The sequence below is a fragment of the Clavelina lepadiformis genome, chromosome 1 (assembly GCF_947623445.1).
Source record: "Clavelina lepadiformis chromosome 1, kaClaLepa1.1, whole genome shotgun sequence".
Taxonomy (NCBI): domain Eukaryota; kingdom Metazoa; phylum Chordata; class Ascidiacea; order Aplousobranchia; family Clavelinidae; genus Clavelina; species Clavelina lepadiformis.
The window spans coordinates 20,745,308-20,770,418 of NC_135240.1; the positions used below are offsets into that span (position 1 = coordinate 20,745,308).

Below are 25,111 nucleotides of genomic sequence, written 5' to 3' on the forward strand. Positions count from 1 at the left end.
ACAATGTACAATGTGTGTGAATGTGTGGTCCAGTAATGGAATGAAGACAGCAAATTTGTAATGTGCAACAGTGTCATGCTTTTCCACCTTTTGCAGTGAACAGAGAAAAGCAGGCGTACTGGATAATGTAGGCATATTGTATAATTTAATTAACTAAAAATCCTTAACGCAAAAAGCAATTTTGTATGCAATTACTGTATTAAAAAATAAAATCACAGTAACATCAGAATTGCTGTGTTTTATCAACTCAACGACACTTTACACACAAAAATGTACATTCTATTGAGAAAAATAACTATTTTAAGTTCTTATTTGATAGTTTAATTGGAACAAGTTCTAACAACCAGACATCTTATTATTATTATGTATTTTTATACATATACAGTAAATCGTATTAAGTGTGTGCCTTGTGCAAATGTGCACAGCTAGTCACCAGGATTGTTGCAAGTAATACAACATCAAACTGTTGCAATTGGTATAATAAATGCAGTGATGACTTGTCAACTTCGAGAATATGTTAGGTTTGTCAATAAAGTATATATATCTGCATTTGTTGTATTAAATTTAAAAGAAAACATCAACCAGAGTAAATTCGGGTTGCCCTTGACAAATATTATGCAGCAAAGCAAATGTCACGTTAGCAAGCTTTGCAAAAGTTAATGACATTGACGCGAGTTATTCACTGGAGCTACATTACTGGAGCTCGACTTAAACAAAGTCAGAACAAATGACTTGGTAGCAACTTCGTTGAAGAACCAGCTGTACCCGTTTACTAAATCAGCATTAAAAAAATCAACATGGAAAAATTGAGAATTAATGTAGACATACTTCTGGGATAAAGTTGAGTTTATCGAATCACTTGCTTGCAAGATTGGTATCTGATTGGAATGTTTCAGCCAGTTCAGCTCTAAAAATGTCCTGGGCTGTCCTGACAGTGACCCACATGGTCTTGATAAAGTAATCAGAAAAGACCGTGGTTGAATGGAAAGGGCTGTCCACAGCTTAATAAGAAAATACAAGCTGGAGTCAAGTCAACGAAAACGTCATGTTTACTTACAGTTACCCATAACAACAGCAAGGCAAAAACAGACCATCGAAAGAAATAACGTATTTAATATTTATAGCATGCAAGTATTTGCATTAAGTGAGTTTAATTAATAATTAATAATTGCAATTTCCAACAACACTGAGTGCCTATGGCAATCTGCAATGGTTAATCAAAACTTTAGACATAAAATGTACAAAAGATATGATACCTTATCTTGGTAATATAAAGAATGAGGGCCATGAAAAAAGTAGCTGCACTGATACATATCATAGCCAGCCGGTGAAAACCCAAACCTATCAAGGCCAGATACTGTAAGACCTGCAAAAAAGACATGGGTAAAAAATATTCATCGCAATTCAAACATGCAGTTGGCAGAAGCATTCTATCTATTCACTCCCTGTGGCTGCATTGAAGTGAAACACATACCATCCCTAGAAAAGCAGCAGTCGCTATATCCAGTGTCACTATCATAGAAATCTGAATTATCCTGCATTCCTCTGTTTGAAACACCATAGATGTCAAACTTGTTCCTGTCAAATCCGTTTTTGTCAAAGCCATAACGATTGTAACCACTGCGATCAAAACCTTAAATGGGCAAAAGAATAAATTAGAATAACAACAGAGATCAAAATGACAACTGTCATTTAGATTTTACTGTGTCCTGATATGTCAGGAGGCATATAAGGACACAATGACATAACAGACAAAAACATAAAAAATATATGCAACTGTATGTTCCTTAAATAATGCAGTGATACAAATTTTAGCTTTCAGTCTTTTGCAACATAGTTGTATTAACGACAAAAGAATAATTATTAACACTATGCCGTACCAAAAGCATCATAACCATCTCGATCGAAGCTGTTGCAAAAACCATATCGATTAAAGCCCCTGCGATCAAATCCAGCCCGATTGTAACCTTCGGCGTTATACCCATCATAAATAAATAGGGAACGAGAGTCAGGGCGGCCGCTGCGATCTTGTCCCATTGAATTGAATCCATCTTTGTCATATCCTTGTCTGGTATAAGTACAGCTTTTATTACAGCAATGTGTGAAAAACTATTTTAATACTGTTGATCTATTGAAACAGTGTTAATTTCTAAACTATTCTCTATTGCTAATTTTCTTTCAGTTGAAGATCTGGAGTACGTAGCTCTTGGAACGAAAAATAAATTTAAATAAAAATAAATAAAACACACCTGTTAAAACCTTCTCTGTTAAAGCCTTGGAGGTTATATCCATCTTCGCCAAAAACATTCGAAGACACATCGCTTCTATTGCATGGTTCCATATAACCCATACTAACATACGAAGCACAGGCACCAGACCATACCAATTCAGCAGGCATACCAAATGGAATAATTTCTAATCCAGAAGGCATCTGGAAATATTAAACATCACCAGTACATGCTATGGTACAGTAACTTCTTTTGTTCACGTTACATACTGAAATAGCAAGCAAAACATGGCAGAACAGCTTTAGAAAACTTAAGCTTAAAATATGTGCAAAACTACACACACTGTTGTAAAATATTAATTATATTAGTTGTACGGGGAACCTAAGTCATAGTCTTGGTGCTAAAATATAATTCTATATCGTGAGTTTTTGTAAAATACTGTATATCAACCAATGAAAATGTTTGACTTCATATGTAATTTTTATAAAAAATAACATAGTTAAACAAACAAACAAAGCAAGGTATTTGTATTACCAATACATAACTTACAAACGGTTTCATAGATAAAATAGCTACCTCAGAAGGAGAATTATTTTCCCCACCAGAACCCTGATTATTTTTATAAGTACCTACCCCAATATCAGGGTGCATTTCTTGCCACTGTGAAAAGATGTTATCAATGAAAGCATGAATGGACAAAAATAAAGGATCATAAGCACAGGCAGGTGTTGCCATATCACCTCCTGCAAACACGAGTTATCTTTGTTGAATATATAGTTGTTTACCATGCAAATAAGGTTTTCGATAACGTTATCAAAATTTCTTTAAATAGCGTCTTGCCATTTTAAGAAAATCTGAAATAAAGACTATACACTGATTAAGTCCCACAAAATTTTTGAAAGTTACATTCTCTTCACATGTCATCTATTTATTAATAATAATCTTATCGTTGTTTGTTACAGCACACTGCCAAAATTTCCTAATTTCTAACCAATGTATGCTTTCACATGTGAAGCCACTTGCATCAAGCTGGAACTTAATTCTTCTAAATTTTTAGATGACATCGTCATAGCAACATCCACAATATTAGGTATAGCTACATTTCTATCAAAGTTCCTGATCAAACATGGATTCCAATCACCTTTGAATTAACAAGAAATTAGAAATATATATTGCTAGGAAAATATGATGATGTTCTAAAGTATATTTAACCTTCTTCTGTGTTTTTAAATGGATGGTCAGGAATGCAATTTCCATCACTTACACTGCCAAAATAGTTTGGCTGCCACACAATGGATTCATTAAATCTGCCTAGAAGAACAAACCAAATTGAAAGAATTGCAATTGACTTTAATACACTGCTGTGCTAAAATTTTTTACTAGCCTTCCTATACATGATGATTACTAACACAAAAAATTTGAACTTGCCCGCATCCATTGTGAAGTCATAATACGGTATTGCAACTTTGCAATTTACTTTTTGCAAAAGCAGTTCTATTTGCCTCAGAAATACACGATTCCATAGAAGAAAATGAGCACCTGACTGAGGAAAGAACCCGTTTCAACAAGATTTATCATCAAACATAATAAAACATTAAAACCCAACTTCAAAACCATTAGCAGCATAAAGGAAGCATAGTCATACTTGCGCATTTACCTGTGCTATTGGTGCACGATGCATGTATTCATCACGCATTGCGTCCCATGCATTTCCACCTGATTCATAAGGTGTCATTTTCAATGTCCGAATAGCATTCTGGTAAGATTTTAGGTCTTCAGCAGTAAGACGTCGTATTTCTCTGACAATATATTCAATATGATTCAAAATAAATCCTCAGACCATAGTTGCATGAAGTTACCAGTACCTTCTCACAGATGTCTCTATACATGGACAGTCAAAAACACCACCATCAAGGCACAAACATGTTTTTCCACATCCAAGATCAACAGAATCACCGGTGTTATATGATACTCCACCAAACTAAATGCACCAACAAAAGACAAAGAAACTTGAGTATCTCCTAAAACCTCTGTATTCTGGACAGAAATCATATTAGTAAAAGAGGTAAAAATAATAGCTTAAATAGCATAACGGTTACCATGCAAATTTCAGAACTGAGGCATGTTGTAGTGGCACATTTTTCACCAGGTTTAAATCTTATAACCTAACAAACATAAATACAACATTAAAAGTTTCATCATTAAGCAATATCAGTGCATAAAATCAACAAAAACACAAATATAGTTTATAAGAAAAATCCACCATCCTTTGAACATTGCGATTGCATGTTCATAAGTTTTAACAACATCAATTCATTTACTATTTACTAATCATTTTAACATCATGATTCATTTACTTGAACATCACTTCTTTCAGAGTTTATTCGTTTACATTGCCCAAGGGATTTCATTCTACATATTGTTGTTTTTCGTCTGCTGGCCAATAATGGCACTAAGCAGCAAGCACCGATAATACACTTCTGTCGGCAATTTTGTCTTGTTGCAAAGTTGTTACTGTTACCACCGCAACCTGCAGTACAGACATATTTTGATAATGTGCTAGTTGTAAAAATTGCCGCATTATTAAATCAAGGAAATTAACTGTGTCGAAAAAAAGTTTAACTCAAAATTTGTTTCAGCTTGGGTATCATTCATCTAGAATTTAATTGAAATTATTTTCACCTACCAGAATACTGCAGTGATTTGCAAGACTGGGTGAATTTATCATAATACCAACGCTGTTCAAAACGTGGCCTTCTTTGTGATGCATGTCTTTCACACTGCATGCCCCGATCAGGCAAAAACATGCAAAAATTCTGCTCAAACTCACAATGAGCACCTTCAAGTGTTGAGGGACAGCTGTAAGAAAAATATTGTTCTTTACTGAAGTAGTTTTCGAAAATTTTGCAACAAAGAAATCATTGAACAATACTAATCTTGCTGCATTAAAACAGTGCGGATCGTACTTGCATGTGATAGCTCCGTCATTATTTTGGCATTCTCCTCCATTTTGACACGGATTATTATTAGCACAACCATCCATGAAGGAACAATCAATACCATAAAATCCTTCCAGACACATACACAAAAAACCTGCATTTTAACAAACAGTGTGGTAAGTGACTCAAAATATCTTTATAACAGATAAAAATCGAAACCATAAAAATTTGCGCCATAGTACTATTCTTATACTAATAATATACTATTAAGCTGAAAAAATACTTTATAAAAAGGTACTATGAAGCAAATTAGCGTGATTTATCATGACTATTCAAACTATCTACATATATTTCTAATAAAACTTTGCAAAACAACAAGAAAGAGCCTTAAAAGAAAGGACACCCACACTGCAGAACTAAACTCCGTTTCAGGTGACTTATAACTGATTCACAGGTAACACCACTGAAATAAACTTAAATGTTCACACAAGCATGGGAAAACAATTTCAGTCAATGATATTATGTTACAAACTACTGAGTTTAGCGTACAAATAAAATATAACTACACTTGGAATATTACCATCCTCAGCATTCACGCATGAAGCTCCATTTTGGCATGGGTTACTGTGGCATGCATTGAACATATCACACTGTGAACCATAATGGGTAGAAGGGCATGTGCAAGTGTAACTACCGTCATCATTTGATAAGCATTCACCTCCATTGAGACATGGATTGCTCCTGTACATTAAAAGGTTTGCAATAAAATCTTATTATACATGGAATTTGAATCTCATCGAATTTAATGTTAGTTTACAAACTATACAAGACCACCTACTACCACAGATAAAACAATAAAAATATCATAGAATTATTCAATCATCAGTCAAGATTAATCAGCTGCAACATTAATGATGATTTTATAATATTACCTGCAAGGATGAGGATTTTCACATCTTCGGCCCATATGGGTTTCAGGACAAGAGCAAACAAACCCTCTGTCTTGATTGGTGCATTCTCCGCCGTTTAAACAAGGACTTCTTTGGCAATAATCCAGATATTCACATCGGCTTCCAAGGTAAGATTCAGGGCAATCACAGAAATATTCTGGTCCTTCACATGAAAATAAATGCAATTATGTTGAGTCAAATTAACAGTAAAATTGAAAGCAACAAAATACAAAACTATTATATTTATATGGTAATATAACTTACGGCATTTATGTATATTAATTGAAAATACCTCTTACAGAACATTTGCCTCCATGTAGACAAGGGCTGGAACTGCAAATATCCCGTGTTTGGCAGGTTAGACCAGTGAAACCAGCAAGGCAATCACAAGAAAATGGTTGCTAGAACAGGAATAGAAATATTCAAACCTTTGTTTAAAATACAATCATCAAAGGACAAACAATTTTTTCATAATGATTTACATGTCAATCAAACTTGAGTATAATTGGTAATTGCTAGAAGTACATATAAACACTACTACATATCAAGGAAGCAGCCAAACCTATAACAAAAAAGACAAGCGGAAGCAAATTTGTCAAAAACCACAACTACAAGCTTTTTTAATCACCTGTGGGTTATGCGGTGTGTTTCTACATTCACCACCATTCCTACATGGGATTGCTCGACAGTAATCTGTCTGCTCGCATCTGTCGCCATAGTAATTTTGTCGGCATCTGCAAACACAAACCACAAAACCAATCATTCATCATCCCAGCAAACACCACGTAATTTAACTTCAGTGTTAAATTCAAAGTAATTTGTGATGGATGGGATCCTCCTTTTTGCACCTGCAAGCAAAACCGTCGCTTTCTGATACACAGGTTCCTCCATTCATACAAAAAATGCCAGAGCAGAAATCTTTTCTTTCACAGAGTGAACCTGAATGCAGACAAAACGAATTAGTTTAACTGCAAAAAATCAAACTGAGTAATGCATCAAAGTAGACCAGCATTGAAAAAATGAACCTTCTTATCACAAATTAAGATTTGCAAAGATAACCAATAACACTAACCAGAATATCCATCCGCACATTGACATTTGAATCTATCGCCAATATTCACACATGTCGCTCCGTTCATGCAGGGTTCAGTAGAGCATTTATCAGAAACTTCACATCTTTCACCCACAAATCCTGAACGACAGTCACAGCGATACCCCTAAGGAAATGGCATATTAATAGCTTATCTCATATTGGTCATTGCCTGAGCAGTGGTGACTCACTTCAAGCTCATTTAAACACCGGCCTTGATTATTGCAGGGCGATGAAGCACAATAGTCATACAGCTGGCAGTTTTTTCCAGAGTAACCCGAGGGACATTCACACTCGTAATCATAGCCACCATGGTCTTCGCTGGTAACTAAGCTCCTGCACTTTCCTGTGTTCTGACAGGGAGAAGTCTCACAGAGATCGCTATATTGACAGTGATTGCCCACAAAGCCACGCCGACAACGACATCTATAACCCTGATGTATAACAATTTATTATTTGAGATTAATAAAACTAAAATACATAAACGCACACAAAAGCTAGTATTATGCTTGTTTTCATACTGTTTACAATAACGTATGTTTAGGTTTGCCAATTTATTTCAATTTATAACATACAATACTTCAAAATTTATAACATCGTAAAAGTTTGGAAAATTTCGCTTTAGAAAAAGTATGACATATAAATCAATTTACCTCAGATTCACTGACACATTCCCCATGGTTTAAACAAGGCGAGCTGTGACACCAATCTCTTCTTTCACATCTATTACCCACATATCCATTTTGACATGTGCAAGTAAAGCCCTAAAAGGTGTTGTAAATTTATATTTTTTTCATTTTAATTAAGTGTACATATATATATACATACAGTATATATAACATACTATTAAAAAAGAATTTAAAACATGATTACATTTTTCAAGATTAAGCCTACTTGTTAGATTAAACTTTTATACAAAGGAAAGTATATACTTTTAGATTTCTGCATGGTGTACAGTAATTCAAAAACTTAAGTAAGATCAATACCTCCACTTGACTGTTGCATTCACCACCATTCAAGCACGGTGACTCATAACACCACTCGCGTATCTGACACTGAGAGCCAGAAAATCCATTTTGACATGAACATTCATATGTCTGTTAGCAACAATCACAGTTGATATATCACAAAAATTTAGGAATTCTTTTAAGTTAATGCGGCAATTTCACCAAAAATTTTATGCTAAACCTTTATGTAAAATTGTAAATGCATGAGGTAAAGCAGTTTGCTAGCATCAATTTCTATCTCTGACAATCTTTCTGTAACTTGATATTGCGTGAAATTGAGCATAAACAAATAGGGCAAATGATATCTGTTGCGGCCACAAATCAATAGGAAAAATAAGCAGTAAAATGTACCTCATCCCCGTTTGTGCAGACTCCCCTGTTTCTGCATGGTGAAGACATACACCAATCAACAAGTTCACAATGCCTTCCAAGAAACCCAAGCACACAAGTGCATTGGTAATTATTATCTGAAAGTAACTGACACCGTGCACCATTCTGGCAAACAGATCTGGCACATTGATCTATGAGTTCACACTGATTTCCTCGATATCCTATTTGGCACCTGTCAAGTGTTTTGGTAGGCAGGTTTAACAATGATATATATAATCGGACATCTAAAATGGGAAAAAAATTAAGTAATTTTCCCTTTCAGAGAGTTTGCCGCAGACTTTGTTTGCAGAGAAAGTTAAACCACTTGAGCATGTAGTATTATCATTGTTTGTGGGAAGTACATTTACAGACACTTGACTCTAGATAAGTTAATACAACTGCACCACATATAACTACTTGAAAACCATCTTAAAATTCAACAACTGGAGACATCATAAAAAATATTCCATTTCATTCATTATATAAATATGTAAGAATATAAGATATAAAAGCAAACATTTTCACAACTTACTGACACACAAAACCATTGTTTTCAATGCGACATTCTCCTTCATTTTGACATGGTGAACTGCTACATGAATTTCTTAAGCCTGTAAATTTTATGATATGTTGATAAAAGTCAATTATATCATATGGACTGTTTACATAAATATATACCCACATGTGCTTTGTACTGATAACCCAGTGCTTTTACAATTAAAGGTGGCTGTACACTTTGCAAATGCAAAACGAAATTAAACGAAAAAGAATGCCATGGGCCACAAAAAATCACACCACATGCACTTATCTTTACACCAATTGCGTCACACAGCATATCTGTTAGTGACGTCTACTTTGTGTTGTGCAGCAGTACAATAATATAGCCTATGGAGTTGGTGTTATAGTGGAAATAATGCAACTTTCTCTAATAGTCAAGTGTTGAGATTATGTGAACACACTGACTGATAGTGTGCACCAGGTACATAGCCAGTCACATGGCCACCTTGTATGCAATGCAGGAATGCAAATAACATTCATGTCGATGTAATTGTTTCAAGACAAACTCACAACGTAATCCATGGCATGTCGTCGCAAAAGACGTTTTTTATGCAACTGCATGTAGTGTACAACCACTTTTAGTAAAAACAACTATGCATGTAAAAAGAAATACTATGATTTAGGAAATATATAGCCATAATTTTCACAAACCTTCGCAAGTGTTATTTATCTGGCACGCAATGCTACCACTATTACAAGTACAAGTTGTGCATTCATTTAACTGCCACGATTCATCTTGGCCATATTGCTGCCCATTGTCAGCAACACAAACAGGTTTACATTCACAAGTTTCCAGGTAGCCAAGCCTCTCCTGAATGTGATTCTATAAAATAGAGAAAAATTTAAATAACTCCATTGAGTTTCTATCTTGCTTTGTTAATCCCTTAACAGAGACGTCATCTGACCACTTCAAACACATCAAGAAACACTGAACAATTCACAGACAAAGGTCACTAATGGCCCATTTTCACGCATAAATTAGCAGCCATAAGCACTTCAAAAGTTGACAGCCTCAAAATGCCAAAAGATTCTTGGCACATTTATCTAAGCTATATGTATTTCTCTTTTTAAGAATTTCCCTAAACAAGGTTGAGATAGTCAATCAAATTCTCTTTAAACTGTCAAGGAAAATTGATGACAGAAGAAAAGCATGGAAAAAACCATTAAGAGCTTGGGTAGATGAAATCTATTATAAGCAAATATAACCAATTCACTATTAACCAAAAAAAAAATGTTATACTTGGGAATCTTTGAGCATTGTAAGCATGTTGTTGACACGTCTATTTTCTTCTTGACACTGTCTTATCTCTGATCGTAAGGTCATTAACAGTGTTTCATCTTCAGGTTCTCTAAAAATTAAACCAAAACATTACCAGTACATAAGTATGACATAACACATTAATTATGGCAATCTGTTAACATCAGTGAATGTTGAATGGTGGTAAAATCTCACGGTTCACTTGGTACAAATATTACCTTGTTCTCAGCATATGACGTGATGGACTTGTTGTCTCCACTGCAGGTAACGGTTTCCTTGGTGCTCCTCTCTTTTTAGGTTCAGACAGTGATTTTGTGTCTGAGAGTTAAAGGCCAAAGGTAAGATAAACAGAATAACAACCACCTATATTACATGAAACAATTTGATTGTTATGTGGCATATAACATTTCTTGGTGATTTAACAGAACAGTTGACACTATGGTGATTTAACAGTTGACACTTGGTGATTTAGCAGCTCACTTATGATCAATCAGTATTTAAGAACATGTTATCTGTACGCAAGTAACACTTTGTGGGTAAATGAATTGAGGTGTTTGATCCAGATAAATAAAACAAAACGAACATACTATTTGTTTGTTTGTGTCAATCGACAAAGAAACATGATGTTATTAAGTAAACTAGTTAACCAAATATTTTATATTAAACCAAATTATCAGAATCAGCTAACAAAAGAAAATAATCGCAAGCATATTTATCTTAAAAACTCTCATTAATAACGATAAATGAGACCAGAAGAATTATTAATAAACTTATTCAAACATGAATATTCTTTGCAAATGTTAAGTGAAGGTAAAATGTTTGACTCTACATTCTACTACTATAAAGTAAATATATTAATATTAAAGGAAGTGCAACAAAAAGCACAATTTATACTTTGCACAGTAATTGGATAGTTTGTGTTGATCAAGGTTACAAAATACTGCATGTTACAAAATTGTACCGAACTGTTAAAAGTTAATTAAATTGCTGTAGTTAAATATTTGTGTTAACAGACTCACATTAGATTAGATGCTCAAACTACTAAATTAAATGTTTACTGCCTAACCTAACATATTAGCACACTAAGTACAAATTCCCTATATGCATTGGATTAATTAAAGATCATAATATCAATAACTTTATCAATAAAAGTTTAGGAAGTTGTAGAAAACCTTCTATCAAAGAGCTTTATATACCGGTGCCGGTAATTGATGACACACTTAACACTATTAATTATTTCCTTTATAGCCAGATTAAGTCAGTGTTAAACTTCTGACCTTTAGTAGAGCGCACACATGTCAAAGATAATAAGATAAAAAAAACATTGAATAGAACATAGATAAATGTAACATGACAAAGGTCTGACAGTCTTATTAATTTACTGTAATAACAAGGGCCTGTCAATCAGGCAAAGTTTATTTAATACATATACCCGTATATAGATATGTGATTTTGGCAATAGTGTATCAGTAAAAGACACAATTCCTAAAGAAACCACAAAAATTACGATAATATAAAGATCAAATTGTTGCATTTAAAGAACATCGTCAAAAAGTGTGGTATATGTTACTTTAGGGAGATATTGGTGAGTATTTAAATTGCTGCCATAGCCTGTAATCTTATGCCAATAAAATTGATTTGTTAATAGTTACATAACCTATCCTTTCTAGGGCAATGTCTATAGAAAGAAGTGTTTAAAAAATTTGTAGTGTTATCTTAGCAAGTTTCTTCAGAGTAGACATTAGATAAAAAAACAAATAAAATTACTCTGCTGCACAGGAAACTAAAAGCATATGAAAAATGTTTATTAATGTTTAAACAGCAAACAATTCACAAGTTATGAGTGATTATTTTCTAAATTTAGTATCATTTTACCTCCAGCAGCAGGTATAGGAATATAGACCATAGCTTTGCTTATCATGCCCTGAAATAAAATAAAATCAAAAAAATAAATTATTTTGTAAAAAATGTTTATTACACATAAAAGCAGACAAATGGTGCTGAACTATAATTTGAAAATTAATAAATCCAAATATTAAAGTGATTGTTTTAACAGCAACTTACAGAAAATCGTTTTGGTGAAGTAGCTCCTTTGCCTCCAATATGAAAAACAGTATCTTGAGGAAATGGCAAATATATACCATCAGTGACAACCAGAGTTTGTACAAAGTCTGTACCTGCACTGCGCATTGACACAGTTGATAAATCTCTATTTTCACTCAACGTAACTTCAAATAAAACCCATGTTTTGTACATGGAGTTTGGCCAATCAAAGATATACTCCGTCGGAACTTCCTTATTGTTCATGACAATTAGATCAATAGAACTTGTTGGATAGTTTAAGATAATATCCAGCCAAGTTATAAAATTTCTTTCATCAGTGAAGGAAATCGCACGAAACAAAGAAACTTTAGCTCTTTTGTTTAATTTCACACGAAACTCCAGTGATATTGTACTTGAAACACCTGAAATATAATATTAAACAAATATAAGCTAATTCAATTAAAGTATTAAAAGTGATAGACACATTGCGCGTGAACTACTTTAAAAACCAAACTAAATAAGCATGCATTATAAATAGCTACAAATGGATGTAATGTTAGATACCAGCATACATATTTGAATTTAAATGTATGCAACAGCAACGGTAGCAAAAATAAAGATTGCAAGCAATATCGAGTTTATAAATAGTTTGAATTGTAATAATTACTCTGCAATATCTCTTCTCTAACATGCTCCTGAACAAGAGCGTGTTTGGACTTTGACTTCCATTTCCAATGTTTGTTGAATGTAACTCGATTCATTGGAGCCATTTCAGCAAAAAGATTTATACCTGGAAGCCAATAAAAAAAATTACAGTCAACGGAAAATTAGAAAGTAAAGAAAAATTTCTTATTGTTAACAACCTGCAACATTTGCTGAAGTGTTTGCTCTTCTTCTGCTAACTTCCTTTGAGTTGAGAAGGTCTGCTCTTTTCCTAGAAGCATCAAGACCAAGCATGATTGCAAACAAAACCAAAATTTGCAACAGTTTTGAGGGCAACATATTCTATTTTACAAAAGTGAAAAAACACTCAACAAATGTATCGATATATTCATCTACAATAGACAGAATTAGAATAAATTTAACAATTATGTTACCAAATATTTATTCATATACATCATTATTTTAATTTGAATCATATAAGGTTAGGCATTATCAAGATACTTTAAAATTCCTCTTTGCTTCAATTTATTTAACCGGAAAACAGATAAAAAGGAAAAAAGTAATTTCATAGCACAATCTCATACTTATTTAAGATGTTTCAACTCAACTAATTGCTGTATTCAAAATTAACTTCATTTGACCTTCACCGACATATCGTAATTACTGTGATAAAATCAGTATTTTGCTTGCTGTACAACCATCAGCAATAACATATTTACACAAGCAAAACTTTTCCCTGAGTCTCTCCACCCAACCAATTCGTGAACACTCAAGATACAATATCAAAAAAAGTTTAAGGTTTTTGACTGTTTTGGTATCTGCGATTTATATGAAAAAAATTTCATCAGTACATCACAAGACTCTCTCCGCCTTCTAAACTATTACACAGTCATAGCTAGACCTTTTTCCGTAGCCATAAGATGGCTACCTAATGAAGTTTTAAATGATGTCTGTGACGCAGAGTGAGGTCATGTTAAACACAGTAAATATTATATAGAAGTAGCTGAAACAACTGCATTGTACCACAGTATGCAGATTAAAAATTATCAATGTAAACTGTTCATACATATGTAAGTTTCAAAATTTTCTCAAAACCAGGAGTAGAAGGCCCCAAAATTAGATTATGATTCAACAATCAATCGAATGCACCAGAAACAAACAAAACATAAAACAAAATTTTCTTAACTTTAAGTTGGTCCAATACAAGAGTTCTTTAGTTTTTCGCACTGCATTTTTTTTATCTAACCTTTTTTATCATCTAAATCTCTAACATTTCATCATACAACTACTGTAAGTGTTTCTTCAGAAAACAGTACAGTTTTCCAGGTGTCAGAGAATAAGGCAGGCATTATTTTATAAAAACGCTGGCATTACAATTTGCAAAGTTAGTAGTCCAGTATTTAGGCAAAAAAACAGTAAATATGCATAAGATTACTTTTATGACTGTTACTACTTCCACCTGCATGCTCAAAATTCATCAACGTGCACACCGAATTTTGTAATCTTCACGCCGATTTTTAACAAAGAAACAAAGAAAAAGTGGTGGTTTGAAGGCCAATTTAAAATAAACAAACTAAAATTAAAGCTTCAGTGCACACCTTCATGCAAAAGTTTGCGTCTTTGCATGAACAATTTCTGGTCTAGACGGGCTTAAACCTAACGTAAATGTTTCTTCTAATCTAAATCTAACTTCAATCAAACCCTACGCAACTAAAATCAAGTTTTGCAAACCCATTCTCCTAACCTATACTCCTGTCTTCACCTAAGGACGGCGTGACCTACTTACGATGAAATAATTACTTCGTACATTGTCATGCTATTTATAAAATCTTTTCCTAGAATTATTTTTACTACACCATTTTTTAAACCTCAATACAAATGCTTCTGTAACACTTCACCAGAATTATAGTCATTATAAGTTTGTGGAGTGGATGTGGTGTCAACACTAGCAGACAAGCAGCAATTAAACCGGTTAATTACACGACGGCAAACAATGAAGTAAGCCCGTGCCACTTAGCTTATTTAGGTCGCTGTATAATCCTATTTGCTTTTACCTAATAGACACTGTTGCCCGGCAAGCCTTTTTTTTTGTCTGACCTATGCTCATAACGAAAAAACTACCTCTTTGAGTTCTTGTTTACAGAGAATGGAATAGGGGATCTCCCGCTAGTAACAACGCTATCTGATTTGATTGAGCATTCGATTCATATGTATTTGATACTATAGTCATTATACAACAGAGAACACCCCCAGTTATTTATATTCAGCATATAATGCGCTATAAAACACTGTCTCTACACATTCTGTTAAATGGCAAACGTTTTGGCAACAAATGCCTCCGGGCAAATACGATCTAGAGTAAACTGTATGCACAAACTGTTTAGGATTTCTTCCATCCCATTTTGTTTACGACCAAAAGCGAATTTAACGAATTAACTGCAGTTCGTTTAAGATGATGCAAGAGTTTTAAAATTTATAAGTAACTACGTAAATAAACTAAAGCAAAATATACCAACTACAAAAGTGATAGCATTGTAAAACTTAAATTTTGTTGGTAATTTTTTTATTTTTGGATAATTGGAGAGTTTGGGTTAGTTTTTGGATGAATATGGAATAAAATTAAATAAATTGCTACCATTGTGTAGTTATTATTATTATCAAATAGTTTAGTTTTCTAAACATTGCAATTAATGACAGTGTGCACACTGTTCTTCCTAATAACATCATTCTACATCAAACGAATATAACGTCAGATTCAATCAAGCTGTTATTTTTTTGTATAACTAGTGACGCCTAGGTATTTATGTTTATATAATAGCGTACAGTAATAACTAATAACATTGTTTCGTAATCAACTACGTAACAGTAATCGGTGTCGTATTTGCAGTATGCGCGTTTTTCGTGTTCGCGGATTCTTTGAAAGGACCCGAGTTGATACAGAACACATCGCGCCGTAAACGATGGTTCGATTCTAATTTATATCGCTTGTGAAAGTTGTGATGCATGCCATGGAACAGCCCCTTTAGGGGAGTCAGATAACCAAGGAGTTCTACAGCTCAACCGAGCTCTATCAACGGCGGCTTCTTACATATCAAATCTCACGGTTACATTGCAATACTATATATAGTTACGCCGTAAATCCGTCTAAATAATATACTGCAGAGAGCCTGGATCTCTTTCATCATATAACTGGAGCGCTGACTAGCAACCTTTTTTCACTTAAGGCACACAACTTATAAGCCTACTCACCCCTACACTGTGTCCTTCGACACTCCTAGCATAGTCTTCTAACTCTAACACACTGTATGGTGTGTTTCTGAGCGCTGGAATATATTACAGCTACTGCAATTCACTATAATAAACACATGACAAAGTTATTATTTGGTCATGGAAACTTCATTTAGCAGCTTGTTCAAGTTAAGGGCAAATCCCAAGACTGCCAAAGTTGAAGATGCTCCAGTTCCTCCTGACATTTGGTCGCAAATCCAAAAGTTATTGAACGTAAAATCCAGTAGCACCAAATCACTGACGCGACGTAAATAAAGATTACAATTAAAGCAAGACGTTCACTAGATAAAAAAAGACAAAAGAGAATGAAATACCGGAGGCAGCAGACTAAAACAAGGATAAAACATGGATAACAGTAGACTGGTATAGTAAGGTAATGTTTATCCTCGAACTGATGTTTATTATCTTTGCACGACTTAAACCCGGCAATGATTCCTCATCGCTCGAGCCCCGGTTAAAGAGCTAACGTTTGTGCAAGTTCCGATTGTGACACATTTTTATTTTGTTTTTTTGAATTTTACATACAAGCTTTTTGCCCGAATTTAGAACTGTCCACTAGAACCAGTGAACAGGAGCAAGTGTTGTTAACGCCTTGCCCAAGGGAATTATAACGCCACTGGGTATCGCCTACGGCCGCATTTTTCGCGAGGCCCGCGCTCGAACTACAAGGCTACCGACGCGACTGATAGAAAACGAAACTTCAAAATAAACTATTTTCAAAAAGCTACCACAAACATATTGTAAAAGATGTTGTTGCTAATATGTAATATACTCACCAATAACAATAAAATACTTCCAAGGCACATGCTTGGAGCATATGCAAGCACACAACAGATGGCAAATACTGGTAAGCAAACTTTGGCGAAGGAACAACAATTATGTAATATGCCATGTGGAAAACATATGCACTACCTAATATCATCAGAGCATAGACGGATTTCTGCCATAAATGCAGTCGATCTAAAAGAAATGTTACATGGATGATAAATTCTTATCACCAGCTCTATTTTGCATATGAAAAGAGCACCATGAAAAATTTTAACAGTTAATTTTTATAAAATGTCAATTCTTATTATCAATACTGATAAAGTTTATCAAGGAAAATATAAGCCTACCATTGGCAATAGCATGATTACGTCGTTGATATAATGCAAATAAAATGCAGTTAATGATGAGCAAGCTTGAAATCAGAATCCCTCCACACCAGCTTGCAATATTTCCAGTGAAATGCAATTGAGCGTTTGTTGTACTATTGTACCAGTACGCTATGCTTGACTGACCAAAAGGCCACTCATATGGTTCCGATGCAAATCTGTGGTCAGGCCCACTTTGCAAGGACAGAAACCAAGTCATGCCCTTTGAAAGAAAAATCGAGGAATTACTCCAAAATCTAAACTAAGCTACACTAAACAGTTGACTGAAGGACAATAAACAGATTCAACGTCTACAACTACATAGATGAATAGCATCAATCATGTCGCAGTGCAAAACTACCAAATATTCCACCACATTATTAAATGTTTCATGAATAATCTTGTATGAAGATGTCTTTTTTGAAGATGGAATCGTTTCAGCATTCCATTCTGTTGCACAGTCACCAGTTTCATCCAAGCCTTCAGTAGCAACTTCCAAGCTTCCTAGACCCCATTCTGGAAGTGTATTTCCAGTGACCTTCATAAACAAGTCGAATATCAGTAAATATTTCCCAAAGAAGTTAGAAAATGATGCTTAACCATACTAACTGATTAGAAACACTAAAATTCGATCTGCAAACATAAACCTCAAAACTGTGCAAGCAAAAATATAAAAATAAACTACAAGAAATAAACATCAACATTCTAGGTAAGTCTTAAAAAATTTATGAAGCAGTTAATATACATGTAACACTTACAATAAATTCCAAATAACCTTAAAAGCATTTATGATGTATATTTCAAAAACAAGGACTTTATTAATTTATACTTCACATACAACGAGATAAAATCCAGTGTTAACATGCTCAAATAAAACTTTAGAATGCAAATTTTTCCAAGCTTTATTTCCATTAGTGTTGACTACATGAACCTTCCACGTTTGCATCTTTGGGGAATGCATTTCATTGAGATTGACACAAGATACCTAAAATTATCAAAACACAGTTTATCAGATTACACTGGCCAACAAAAAAAGTTTTTTTTCGTGGTGCCAAATGATGTGTCAATGCTTTTAACCTAACTTTGGGTCGCTAAATCCAAATTGGACTCAGTTTTTCTCTATCAGGTCTGGTTTGTCTGTTATGATGCACCCACTATGGTGACAAAATAAGTTTATAAAAGCATCGCCGGTGTTCATTGCAAAAGCGATAAAATGGTAATGTATGAAAAAAATGCATGTTTATTTTTTTAATCAACAAATAATAAGCCAACTTAGTGATTTTAATCAAGTATAATCAATGTAAAATCTTTTAAAATGGTCAAATATCAGCCATAAATGGGCGTTTTATTGATCTCCAAGAATGAGGGGCAAAAGCATCGCCACGTTTAATTGACCAAGAGTAATCCGCTAGTATGACAGTATCCCAACTCTCTTGATATCTGCATTTTAATTCACTGATATCCTGATGAAACTGCTCCCCCTGTTCATCACTCAGATCATTGAGGTTTTCAGGGAAGCGATTTAGGTGACTATATGGAAAATGATGCTTGATGCTCATGTTAACACCAATATCCTGTAAACTGATCAGTAAATTAATCACAACCTCTTTGTAGCTTTGGAAGCTTTCCTATTTCCCAAAATATTTTTGACAACTTTCACAAAAGCACTCCAAGCACAGCTTTTTCATTCATGGAAGTTATAATTAATAAGTATAAGATAAGTTAGGATCGTTTATAAGTTTTCCGATCTGAAGCCCGTCAAAATGCCAGCTTTTAATTTTTCTATTATGATCCCGGAAATTTGATGCTAATATATCTAAAACAGCCACCATCCTTGTTGAGTGCTTTAACAAATTGTTTCATAATGCCCAGTTTGATATGAAGAGACAGAAAAACTATTTTAGATCCTTCCACCATGAATGAGGAAGAGCTTGAACATTTTTCACGCCAGGTGCCAATTCTTCTCTCACAGGCCAAGTTATCTTTTATCCAGTGTTGGGCCTTAGCTCTGCTATCCCACAAGCACAAAAAGCATGGGAGCTTCATATATCTACACTGCAGACCAAGTGGAAACTCAACCATTTTTAAATCACCACAAATAATCTAGTTGTGTTGATAATTTTCTGGTACAAAATCAATTTCGATATACTTTTCTTGGAGAATTATTGAGTGCCCTAGAGGAATAGATCCAAAAGCGTAAACATTATGCAGAAGAACACATTTCAAGATGCTTTTACAGCTGTCAACGAAAAGTCGCCAATCATTAAGATTATATTCTGAGATGCCAAGCTTTTTAGGAGGCCTTCAACATTTCTACCAAAAACGATCTGATTTTCTTGTGCGAATTATGGCAAGAATTCAGCATAATATTTCCAACAAAAGCTGATGAAAGTGCCTTTTTTTAAATGATTTTTTTCTTTAAGCCTAGAGGTCATGAGCTCAGAAGATTCTTTTGAAAGATTTAGAGCTCTTGCCAAGTCAATAAGATAAAAGAGACGGGGGAAATTGTTATCTGCAAGGATGTTGTCATTGTCAGTTGAAACATCTTCTTCTTCACTTGAAAAAGAAGATTCTAGTTGTGGTAAACTCTCAAAGACAGGAACTGGAAGTTCTTCACTGTGTGGAACTGGCCTGATTGCGGAGCATAAGTTTGGATATATCACACAATTTCTATTTTTCCTATTGATACCTTTAGCTTTCACTGCAGAAAAATAGCAGTTGTTGCAGTGGTCTTTAGGTTCTCGCAATACCATTGCACATAGGTTCACGCAACACAGAACATACGAATTAGGATTTGGGATTTGTGCTGTCATACGGAAGTCAAAGAGCATGGCCTATTTATTCATTTCGGCCATCACTGGAAATGAAATTTTTAAATAACTAAAAAAGTTGACCTGACAGAGAATTTTGCATTGCAATTTTGCAATTTATGCATTTCTGAAATCAGCGATCAAAATTTAGTTTAGAACAGCTCTAAAACCCGGGCACCAAAAATTGTGTTGGCCAGTTTTATAACTAAATTGAAATAGAAATAACTTATAGCTGTAAAACAAAACTACTATACCTCTTGTTTGTATTTAGAAACAGGGGCAGCAACATCATGAGTATTTAAAGTCCCATTAGTATTGGAATGTATCAACAAAATAAAATCTCCATCCCTCACTTCCATATTTTGACTGTCAAAATTTGTGGGATGCAAAACCTAAATACCATTGAATGCATTACAAAAAAAAAGCAAGCGCACTTGAGAGTATAAGCATGAGGCATTCATCATACATTCCAGGAAGAAGCTTTGTATGAGCAACCAACGACTTGCTGGCCTGAGCTGCCTCTACCATCTTCATGTGTGAGGGGGTAAATCTGTGCAATGGAATTCAAGTAGCAGGATCCTGTGTCAAATACAAACTTGACTTTAATTATGACATTAATAGACTACACGTAAAAATTAAATAATCAAGAAAATAATAAAGAAAATATCTTATCAAGAAAGAAAAAGCTTTGGGAAAAAATAAATCTTTGTTTAAACGAATCAAACCATATGGAGGAATATCTCCAGTAGCACGTAGCCGGATCACTGACCCATACTTAACAATGCTTCCATCACTTTTTAACCCTCCATCAAGAGATGCCTAAAAGAAAATTGTATACTTAGATCAGTGACCAAGATTTGACCACAGTTCCAAAAAAATTAATTGATAATGACAATATTGTTAAGAGCAAAAGTTTAAATCTTTGAAAAGTTCTCTTACTTGAAAAGTAGAGGACATAAGTATGTCATGTGGTCCACTTAAATTAACTGATTTCAAATGCACTGTAGTGCACATCAATAATACAAAGATTGGTACAAGTATGGAACTGACAATGTACAAGCATCCTTTCCCAAATCCATGCGCCTTTGAAAACAACTCTGTTTTAAAAAATAAGTTTGACTCGATCTATATTTCAATTAAACTCATTATTAGTCACATTCACACACCGAAATGCAAGAAAATTACATACTGTCAAAATTAACCTTGTGGCCACAAGCTACCATAACACAACAACAAACTAATTTACTTCAACTCATGGTGACATAACAAAAAACAAAAATTACCAGCGAAACTTTGCGGTCTGTACATATCTCCCAGGCCTTACTTAGTGCAAGCATTATGATGACAATCCACAAAGCCAGTGATGAAAGGTGAACGGACATTGCAAGACCAATAAAAATGCTTGATAGCACAAAACAAAACCAGGACTTTATGACAGCAAAGAATATAGACAGTAGTACCAGGATAAGTTGCAGTGAATCCGCAACCATAAATCGACTTTGTATAACCAAAGCATTATCTGCAAAAACTTACATATATCAGTTAAGTACCACACAGCCTTCAAAGAAAACCTGTATTCCAGTATTTCAAGTGTATTACTCATATACAATACAAGAATTAATTTAATACAATGACAATTCTCTTTATGTAGTTTTAGTTTATACTTACCAAATGTAACCAATATTGCAGCAAGTAGTGCAGCGTCAACAGTAAATCCTAGTTTTAGAACAACACCAAAAGCAGTAGGTATCAAAAGTGTGCCCAAAATAGCGGGTAATAATCTGATAGCCTGCGGACTAAATTGGTCTGGAAAATCTTAAAAAACACTTGTATAAATGATCGTCAAATTAACACTGAACAAGCTTTATCTGATTTTCATCGGAGAAAAAACAGTACTTTAAATTGTTTACCATGTTAAATTACGTTTTAAAATTAAAAAGTTTACAGTTTAAACAAACAGCTATGACACTAATACAGACCAATAACACATTAGGATCTAATCTTGGGATAATATATATTAAGTAAGAAAGACGGTAATTGCCAAAAATAAATTTATAGTTATTCATGATATTAAACACAGTACAGTAGAACCCGATTAATACATCCACAGTTAATACAACCAACCTCTTATTACATCCAAATTATTTTATACAGTACAATACGTTAATTAGATTTTTATCCCCTAGTGAGCTGTTCAGTAGAAGTTATAGAATACCGGTCATTACTACCACAGATTATTGCATCCAAAATTGCCTGGACCCGAGGTGAAGAAATTAAGTAAATTCTACTGTATATAAAAACTTCAAATTCATATCTTTACCTTTTCCAATATTTTCCCACATTGAAACAGTGGAGAAGTAATTCGGAAACAAGTTAAACAGCAGAAGCCTAAACAAAGGTGGTTGTTTGTCGATGTGAAATCTTTGACTTGAATATAAAGTTGTTACAGATCCATAATGGACTTCATCAAATCTGTACCACATGAATGAGTTAATTAAAAACTTTAGTTCTTTGTATGTCTATATTTAACTAACATGAAAATTTTAAACATGCAGTTTATGATGTCCTGGTTTTATCAAATACTTCTAATACTGTGCCAAATAATTTTAATATTTATTATAAATTAGAGTGAAGATAAAAAAAGTTTAGCAAGCACGTCAGATGAGTCTTGTTCGTGCAGGTGCCACACTTTCCACTACAGTGCAAATCAAGCAAAATTTTTATAACTTTTCTAACAGTCCAATCTGTCCGCTTGGTGGTGGAATAGTTAACACACCTGGTTTCTAGTTTTGTGACCAGGGTTTGGTACCCTGTTGCAATATTGTTGTACTGTATTGTCCTTAGGCAAGACACGAACAACACTTACTCTTGTTCAGTGGTACTGATGAACAGTTCAAAATTCGAGCAATACGTTATAAAAGATCAAAAGAAAAATATGTATGTGACAATGAACACCTTCATACTAATACAATCTAGGTAGCCGGTACCCAACGAGTAGGGATCATCGCCGGAATTAAGTCGTTCAATTTCCTCAGTCCAAGGATAAATATCGAGATACCATACCATAATTTATCGACTCACGTGACAGAATTTGGATAATGTAAATCACAGCAACGGTTGTACATCCCAACAACAGTCAAAAAACATATTCCCACTATGCCATGATCAATCTTGCAAAGGTAATCCATAAATTTTTGTAACATGGAAAAGCATACTGTGAAAGCAAAATAACTTAAATAACGTTATACGCAACAGAAATGCTACATACAATTATGTTCATACTTCTGGTAAAATTTATGTAATACCTAACACGGTCTCGCAAATTCAAGCACCAACCAAGCTTGCGATTGTCTGGTCAAATTATCAGACTAAATGAATAAACATTTAGATAAACTTTTGATTTTGTTCTTTCCTGACTGTTAATACGGTTTTGTAATAGGGAATTACCCAAAGAAGATAAACACTGCAAGGAAACAGGAGTTTCAATTTATGGGGGGTTGAAGAGTCAAAATCAAAGTGCTGAGAGAGAAGAACCCCAACTAAAATAGAACGCTTTATTAAAACGTCATAAGGTAACTACGTTTTAATTGCCTTGGTTTACTTATATATCTTATATCAATCACTTGAGCTGATGCGTAGCTAGGGTTTCCAGCGCCCGAGACAAAGGTAGCTTTTGCAGCATTTGTCAAAAAAAATAACAAAAAGGAACACCGAATGTGCATGTGGAGTTGGCTAAATTCCTGGGTCATAGCTGTAATCACACACGATGAATGAAAGGAAATAAAGATGTGAAAACGCCAATGGCCCCCAAAGTTATCTTTGTGAAGAAGCGTGACCCAATGCCCAGGTAGCAGCTATACGCAGATTAACAGTCTTTATTGATCAACTGCGACACTTCAACACATGTAAATTTAAATTAACAAAAACAAATCATAATGATGTCATAATTAATAGCAACACTAAACTGTACTTTTATGTTGTTGCATTGTGGGAGTCTGGAATATGCTTTTATATTAGACAATCATACTTCAATATCACCAGCACATTTGCCATTTTGTAAGTTTTATGAAAAATTCTGACCTCGATTGGCGCCCCCATGTGGCCGCGACCGGGGACAGATGTCCCCTTTAAAAAGCGCTGAGCTAAGCTAAATCAAAATCATAACAAAAAATCTAAACGCTCTGAACATTGGTCTTAATAAATTCCAGTTGCACAGGTCACATTGTAATGCACAGTATGACAAGTATGGCACTGTGGTACCAATAAGACCATCTGGGGCCTACGGGAGAGTGGATGTCGCCCGCAGGATGAGGAAATATGATGTAGAACGCAAATAAATGTCTGTCAAGAGGCAAACAGCAAGTAAAAATGTGATACTTATATATCATTTTATTATAAGATGGCTTTGTATACACACATCACGCTTGAAATTTAAGAAGATGCAGTGATGTGTTATACGGAACTACGACCGACATAAGAAGGCTATGTCAATTTAACCTCTAACATCCGCAGCACTAAGAATTTTTTTATTTTTGACATTCCTGAGAGACGCGTTGTACAGTAACTTATATTGATATGCTATACTGAATATGCCAATATACTCACTATCCAGTATCCTGTTAAATAGCCTACGATCAGCAAAGACCGGAAAATCAAGGTTACAATTTTACGAAGAAAGCTAAATCTGTTTAGTGTTAAATCAAATGGGACTAGTTAAAATTATACTTATATATATTTTGGAAGCTGAGAGTTTATAGAGTGTTAATTTATAAGTC

The 25,111-nt window shown here is 34.2% G+C and overlaps 2 protein-coding genes and 1 long non-coding RNA gene across 5 annotated transcripts in view; all 3 read right to left on the bottom strand.

Annotated features, from left to right (window-relative positions):
• LOC143444348 (uncharacterized) overlaps positions 1-13,492 on the bottom strand; it is a 36,586-nt gene extending 23,094 nt beyond the window's left edge. For all 3 annotated transcript variants that reach the window (XM_076943551.1, XM_076943550.1, XM_076943552.1), the window contains exons 1-33: positions 13,306-13,492; positions 13,110-13,232; positions 12,464-12,864; positions 12,275-12,323; positions 10,618-10,717; positions 10,382-10,490; positions 9,793-9,964; positions 9,116-9,194; positions 8,566-8,776; positions 8,194-8,304; positions 7,861-7,971; positions 7,399-7,641; positions 7,190-7,334; positions 6,966-7,056; positions 6,746-6,851; positions 6,410-6,518; positions 6,100-6,280; positions 5,748-5,908; positions 5,195-5,321; positions 4,915-5,087; positions 4,586-4,758; positions 4,328-4,393; positions 4,094-4,209; positions 3,886-4,027; positions 3,653-3,771; positions 3,441-3,535; positions 3,220-3,369; positions 2,862-2,971; positions 2,250-2,431; positions 1,881-2,068; positions 1,475-1,633; positions 1,257-1,366; positions 829-1,001 (exon numbers count right to left, since the gene is read on the bottom strand). In XM_076943551.1, coding sequence (XP_076799666.1) covers positions 829-1,001; positions 1,257-1,366; positions 1,475-1,633; positions 1,881-2,068; positions 2,250-2,431; positions 2,862-2,971; positions 3,220-3,369; positions 3,441-3,535; positions 3,653-3,771; positions 3,886-4,027; positions 4,094-4,209; positions 4,328-4,393; positions 4,586-4,758; positions 4,915-5,087; positions 5,195-5,321; positions 5,748-5,908; positions 6,100-6,280; positions 6,410-6,518; positions 6,746-6,851; positions 6,966-7,056; positions 7,190-7,334; positions 7,399-7,641; positions 7,861-7,971; positions 8,194-8,304; positions 8,566-8,776; positions 9,116-9,194; positions 9,793-9,964; positions 10,382-10,490; positions 10,618-10,717; positions 12,275-12,323; positions 12,464-12,864; positions 13,110-13,232; positions 13,306-13,444 — 4,724 coding nt within the window. In that variant the 5' untranslated portion in view covers positions 13,445-13,492. The remainder of the gene's footprint in view (positions 1-828; positions 1,002-1,256; positions 1,367-1,474; positions 1,634-1,880; positions 2,069-2,249; positions 2,432-2,861; positions 2,972-3,219; positions 3,370-3,440; positions 3,536-3,652; positions 3,772-3,885; positions 4,028-4,093; positions 4,210-4,327; positions 4,394-4,585; positions 4,759-4,914; positions 5,088-5,194; positions 5,322-5,747; positions 5,909-6,099; positions 6,281-6,409; positions 6,519-6,745; positions 6,852-6,965; positions 7,057-7,189; positions 7,335-7,398; positions 7,642-7,860; positions 7,972-8,193; positions 8,305-8,565; positions 8,777-9,115; positions 9,195-9,792; positions 9,965-10,381; positions 10,491-10,617; positions 10,718-12,274; positions 12,324-12,463; positions 12,865-13,109; positions 13,233-13,305) is intronic.
• Positions 13,493-16,414: 2,922 nt separating this feature from the next.
• LOC143453330 (protein O-mannosyl-transferase 1-like) lies at positions 16,415-24,498 on the bottom strand. The gene is made up of 14 exons (XM_076954624.1): positions 23,642-24,498; positions 23,418-23,550; positions 22,657-22,808; positions 22,005-22,151; positions 21,620-21,855; positions 21,276-21,419; positions 21,062-21,155; positions 20,803-20,915; positions 20,591-20,728; positions 18,365-18,511; positions 17,888-18,064; positions 17,509-17,749; positions 17,170-17,353; positions 16,415-16,674 (listed from the first exon to the last, which is right to left on the bottom strand). Exons 2-14 carry the CDS (start codon positions 23,537-23,539, stop codon positions 16,518-16,520), a joined length of 2,052 nt encoding a protein of 683 aa, XP_076810739.1. The 5' UTR covers positions 23,540-23,550; positions 23,642-24,498; the 3' UTR covers positions 16,415-16,517.
• Positions 19,950-20,346, bottom strand: LOC143453339 (uncharacterized). The gene is made up of 2 exons (XR_013115159.1): positions 20,216-20,346; positions 19,950-20,082 (listed from the first exon to the last, which is right to left on the bottom strand). It is a non-coding gene; the product is annotated as an uncharacterized LOC143453339 (long non-coding RNA).
• Positions 24,499-25,111: the final 613 nt, after the last annotated feature.